Source organism: Lytechinus pictus, unplaced genomic scaffold (genome assembly GCF_037042905.1).
Source record: "Lytechinus pictus isolate F3 Inbred unplaced genomic scaffold, Lp3.0 scaffold_19, whole genome shotgun sequence".
Lineage (NCBI taxonomy): Eukaryota > Metazoa > Echinodermata > Echinoidea > Temnopleuroida > Toxopneustidae > Lytechinus > Lytechinus pictus.
In genome coordinates, this window is record NW_026974140.1 from 9,332,458 (window position 1) to 9,338,927 (window position 6,470).

General features: G+C 34.3%; 1 protein-coding gene across 1 annotated transcript in view; it reads left to right on the forward strand.

The window, feature by feature from the left end:
* LOC129260933 (E3 ubiquitin-protein ligase MYCBP2-like) overlaps positions 1 to 6,202 on the forward strand; it is an 82,880-nt gene extending 76,678 nt beyond the window's left edge. The window contains exon 69 of the mRNA XM_064114632.1: positions 218 to 6,202. Within this exon, the coding sequence (XP_063970702.1) occupies positions 218 to 333 (116 nt within the window). The 3' untranslated portion in view covers positions 334 to 6,202. The remainder of the gene's footprint in view (positions 1 to 217) is intronic.
* Positions 6,203 to 6,470: the final 268 nt, after the last annotated feature.

Consider the following 6,470-nt stretch of genomic DNA (forward strand, 5'->3'; position numbering starts at 1 on the left):
AAATAATTGTAATGAGAGAGCAACGATTTGTGTCTGTTTTTCTAAATAATATGAAAAGTTGCAATGCAATCAAATTATTACGCAAGGAAAGTTTGAGAAACAAAGTAGAAATTGAGAAAAATGGCTTGGTCCTTTTAAAAAATGTTTACTTTTTTTATCAAATTGTCCAGTAGGTAGGGGAGAGATTGATGTTCTTTGTGTTTTTTTTTCTGTGCAGGTGCCCGAGCCAAGCAACTTGAAGGAGACGAATGCCCACTCCATGTTCAACATCCACCAACAGGAGAAGAGTTTGCTTTGGGATGTGGTGTGTGCAGGAACGCTCATACGTTCTAGTTATTCCACCAAGAGAGGGCGGCAAAACTTCAAGAAGGTTCCCAAACAGGCAGAGTCGCATGTCACCTATGTGTGCACAAAGTTAAGAATGTTACTACTACTCTTCTCATGAGCAGATTGTGGATATGGTGTGTGTTGGAAGGCTCAGACATTCTAGAGATTCCACCAAGACAGGGTAGAACTTCAACTAAGATCGGCAGAGGGTCACAAGAATATAAATTAATTCTCTTGACCCCACCCGTGTGAGCCCCAAACTTCAGGACCTCACTGATATGTAATGAGCAGAGAAGAATTTGGGATATGGTGGATAAAGGGCCGCTCGTACATGTTAGTATTGCCACCTTGTTTGCTGAGAGTGCAGAATATCACCAAGATCAACTGTGTTTCCATCAAGATCGATCTGCAGGAAATTTTCTTGTCGATGTAGCATGTGCCATCTCCTGGATTTCACCAAGATGTCAGGGACACAGTTCTATCATCTGCAGGAGAGTACTCAGGACTTGTCCTGCTTTAAAGTGGTAGGCTTGAATCAAATTTTTGTACCTTGAAGAAAAAATTAGTAATGGATTAGACAGATTTCATGTCTATCATGGCTCTCCAATGTGGTACCTCCTTTGAACCAACCAGAGTGATACTTGGTCAGTACCATATTGACACCACATTGACACCACACTGTATACTACACACTAAGGCCACACCAGAACACAATTTTCGTGATCACTTGGGTGTAATATCTTCATAAGTTATAATGGCGTGATTCTGATATGTATCTCCACAACGTGCAACTCAGAAATGTTTTATTTTCAGGATCAAATAATGAAAGAGTTCATTTTACCGGTCAAGGTAATTCTCTAACACAGTCTCAGCATTAGCGTGAACCAAAGCTGTTCAAACACATAGAAGTTTATTTGTGGATGGCGTTGATATTTTTGTTACTGACACTGCACTGAATATTTGCAATTTGGACAGTTTACATGCTGTGAAGCCTATTTCCATTGTGTACAATGAAAACTCCATGATGTGAACATAAGTCACTGTCAAATTATTTATGTTTTTATTGCAATTTGAATAAAACTCATTGTTGGCATAAAGACGAGTTCAGTGTGTTATTTCATTTTTAGGAATCTTTTATAGATGTACAGTATTAGCAGAAAGGTAGTTATACTCTTGCAACCAAAGTCCAAAGATAATTCCATGTTCGACATGAAACAAGAAGTTGTTGGAGAATAGATAGGTCTTACATGTAGTTTCATGTCTCTATCAAATCATCCTCGTGTAATTCTGAAATACAGGCTCTTCATAAGAGAAATGAAATTAGAAGATATGTGTAATTTTTTTTTTTTTTTCAAAACTAAGTCTGGCAAGATCTTCAAGATACATCTATTAAGTTATTGATTTGCTTTGAAATATTTAAATTATGTTGATATGTATATCTGCTTCTTACGCTAAAGAGTAGGTCATTCATTTATGTGTTTCATCTCTCCTAAATGGCCATTCCAATATGAATTAATTTGATCTGCTTTTCCTACTATTGTGAGAATTGAAATCAAAGACTCTATAGTACATGTATGTTAATGAGTTGTTATATGATAGTTTATGAATCAAGTGAACTAACTTGGACTATAAGATGAAAAAATGTATTTCTGATGCAGTATTGTTATGTTTTAAAATCAGAATCATTGTTTGTTTTAAAATATTGATTTGAATCTACAGTAAAAGCACATGAATTAAAGTAATTTTGGTGACAAACATTAATTCTTAATACCAATTCTTAACATGCCGATGTTGTCCAATCGGCTAAAAAAAATGCACATGAATTCCATACAGCTACAATTCAACTGTCATAAATTCCTGTGTGCTTGACTCTAAAATGCCTTGATTAGATTCTCACAATATGAATGTATTTGAAAAAAAAAAGTGCTATTAATTACTTCAGTTTCTTCAAAGTGATATGAAAAAAGTGTGTTTAAATCTAATGATGACATTTTGATTTGATTTTTTTTTGTAAACATGTATACTCTGTGCAATCATAGTGTGATAGACAAGTTTACTATTTTCTAAGGTAGGTTGGAATCTTCTATACAGAGGGGCATTGTATTTTCTGTGTTCCATTTAGGTGTTGATGACTAATTAACTGCAATACCTGATTTCTGTATTATTGTTGCTATGCCAGGCATGTCTTCAGGGCTCCGCAACACATATTTCTACGATTGATTGCGTTGACTACAATTTACAATCAATCGTGAAAATCGAGCATATGATTAATCGCTAACCTTTGTGTTACGGGACCCAGAAGGCTTCCAGGTTTTTGGGAGGTTATATCCGAATACTCGACTATATTAGCAAACTGTTCTGTTATTAAAGATATACCGATAGTTTAGAAATTTGAATTTACCATGGATAATTATTGAATATATCCTCATCTTAACTTCAATGCAATGGGTTTGAATGCTCATGGCAGAATGAAATTTCTGACAGAAATTGTGTTATGGCTTTGCTTGTGTATCTTTCTCTTTTGAGAAGGGATTTAAGTGTATAGACATAGAAAAATCTTGTCTAAACATAACATTTTCTATGGAGTTTATGCAGTTCATGTGATGTTGGAATTTCTTTTAAAAATGTCAATACTCATAGTGGGAATTAAAATTACAAAACATATAAATTGCTATGAATTTATACTTCAGTATATTTTGTCATCGTATTCTTCTTGTATCATTCAAAACTAGATCGCTTCTTATGACCATTGATTTTTAATGATGCCTGTTTGCTCGGTTATGTGTGTCAAAAACAAGTGTACCAAATATTTTGTTGTAATATTCCAGTCATATTTTGCCATGGTAACTATCTTTTTCACAATGATATATGTACTACAAGAGGATTGTATACTATGTTGCTGCATTATCTGTGTTGTCTCAATGCAAACATGCAAAGTTGCCTTGTTGAGAGTTTCATCTATATTGTATGTGCAGTTAACCATGTGGCATATGAATTTGAATTAAACCTTTTAAAATTCTTCATATTTTTTTTTGACATGTTCAGAAACTTAACTTGTATGCATCCAGAGAATGCACTTGTGGAGTGTTGTTATGTACATGTAATTTACTTGGCAGCACACACCATCAGCATGAACATAAATGAGATGTCCAAATGTCAACATTTCTTGGAAATCAGTGGTCCAATCTATTAGGTGTTGTCATCAGCTTCACCTTGTATTCAAGAAATGAATGTATGTTTTAGAACCTTACTTGATATAGGCCACATGTGTATGTTATTTGTCTCTCTCAAATAAATCCAAGTCCATCTAGTCTCAAAGATAATCTATTTATTGTGAATAGGTTATACACTAAACATCTTTTAAGAAATGAATGTGTGTCATAGAACAAGATATAGGCCTCATTTATATGTAATTTGTTTCTTCCAAATGAATCCATATCTATCAAGTCTCTAACACCATGCGATTGTAGGAAATAGGTCATTTTTCTCTTTTAAGAAATGAATGTGTGTTAGGACCTGATTACATATGCCACTTGAGTTTGTAATTTGTCTCCTTCTAAATGAATTTGTGTATTGCCTGTCTAAAAGACATTATGTCTCCCCTAAAAATGAATGTGTGTTTCAGAACCTGATTAGAAAGGCCACTCATGTGTAGTGACTGTGTCAGTTTGTCTCCCCAACATGAATTCATGTATAGCCTTTCTGAAAGACCATCTGTTTGTAGGTAAGTTGTCTCTTTCTAAAAATGAATGTTTGTATTAGAAACTGAGTTGAAAAGCCACATGTGAATACTGACCTTGTATGTGTCACCCTCAAGATTTAAAAATATGTTGTAAAACCTAACTAGAAAGGCCATGTAGTTTGTAGTGACAATGTAAAAAGTCCCTTTCAAGAATTGAACGTGTGTTGAAGATCTATCTAGAAAGGTCATCTTTGTATTATGACTGTAATTTGCCTCCCCTTTAACATAAAGTTAGCTATTGATCATGGGGGTGAGTTCGCATTGCTTATTGTGTGTGATTAATTGTAAAATTCAGCTTTATGATTAATCGCTAAGCTTTATCTTGCTTGGTCCAGGGTTGTGAAAGTTCACATTTAGAGCTGGTTTAGCTCTTGTTTTTATTATTCAGCCTATTTTCAGAGTTTTATGTATTTCCTCATTACAAAAGGTATAGGAGCTTTTGCAATTTCAGCTCTATTTAGTTTTGGGCACTCTCAGCCCTGCCCTATCTTTAGCATGCCTAATAGGGCATTTATTTCTTCAGTGATTACTGAATGTAATTCATTTCCGTTACATGTAAATAATGAATGTGTGTTATAGACTTTTCTACGAAGATTTTCTATATCCATTTACTATAGTCTGTCACAGAACAAATCTGTAAAGGCCCTCTGTCTAGAGTGGCCATGCATTTTGCCCCTTTAAAAGGGAGTATGTGTATTTCATACCAAACTTGTTGCATAGATTGTTATAATTCACACATATTCCATTATTAAGGGTGACATACATGTATGATGTGGTATCTTTATTTGGAATGTATTAATTTGAGTATCAATATGTTGTTAAGTTACCATAGTTTTTCTTTTTTCCTGTAGTGTGGAACTTGGCCTTTAAGCAGAAAGTTGTATTAATGTGTGTACTAGATATGTAGATTAGAAGTGTACTGGTACATCATATTTTCCAATTTAAGAAGTAGAAATTCTATGTAAACCCTGAAGTATCTCTTTGTTTATGTGAATCAACTCTTTTTTCAAAGGAAACTTTCTAGGTGAATAGATCTAGATTCCATGTGTTATAATTAACATGATGAGCAGTTGCTGCTTATGCAGAATTTATGTTATGCTTAAAGAGATATGTGTGAATGAATGGATGGATAATGGTGATGGTGGTGATGATGATGATGGTAATGGTTGTGGTGGTGGTGATGATGGCAATGATGATGGTGAAGATGATGATGATGAAACTGCTGCCTCTGCTCCTGATGTTTAGGATGATGATGATGACGACGATGATGATTTTCCGCTATTAATGTTTTTCCTCCTGGGCACCTACTGCTGAATGTGTCCACTAGGTGACTCGTCGTAACAAACCACGTTGCATCATATGAAGTAATAGTGTACCATAAATCAGAATAGTATATTTATAGCTAAAATTACACGATGGAGTCTACAGTGTACATACATTGATATTTTGTGACATTTGATTGTGCAAGTTTTAAACATGGTTATGAATATGTTAACATTTTTTTTTATGTCTAACATGTTCCTCTGTTGCAGAAGTGTTTTTTCATAATGATCTAATTGCAATGGTGCATACACAGTGAAATCAATTATGTATATTACTTTTGAATATTCTCTAAGTTTTCAAATACACTTGGCTTTAACCAGAGCACCATTGAACTTTGAAGTAAAAATGCAGGTAATTGTTTTTCATGTGCAAGTCAACGTTGCACAATCTGCACAAAACTGTACAAGAGTATCAAGTTTATATTGAATATGTGATTATTTTGGAAGGTGACAAAGCGGTCATTTCACTGCAATGAGGCTTATTTGCTGCATGTTTATGTAGAATCATGTTTTTTGGTGTCTCTGCATTTATCTTCCTAATGATAGTATTTTAGTAACTAAATGATAGTGACGTTTATGTGAGCAGCAATAGTATGATCACTTTGATGGTATTTGTATGTGTAGAGTATCAGTGAATGTTCCAATGTATGGAATTTTCACAAAATATGTTTATTCAGTGTCTCCTATTCTAGCTCAAAGGTATTATGAGAGTGAGAGAGAAAGAGAAAAACAAATTGGTATAATTCTACCTTAAAAACATGTTGTATATCGATATAATAAATGAATAAACTCAAATTTCTATGACAACATATATTTACCAGACCTGTGTCAAGTTTGCTTTGTTCGGTGGGTCTGTAATATTCTGTTGACTAGCTTTCTTTCATAATCACATTAAAATATATCTAAAATATATCACATTAAAATATATCTAGTTATAAATATACATAGGTGGATCCAGCTTTTGGCAAAAGGGGGGGGGGGGGGCGTACTGCCGAGCGGTGCACATATTTTTGCACTTCACCGGCGCCGTAAAAGAAAATGTTGAAAAAGGGGTAAAGTCTGACCCTGTCAAATGCTCT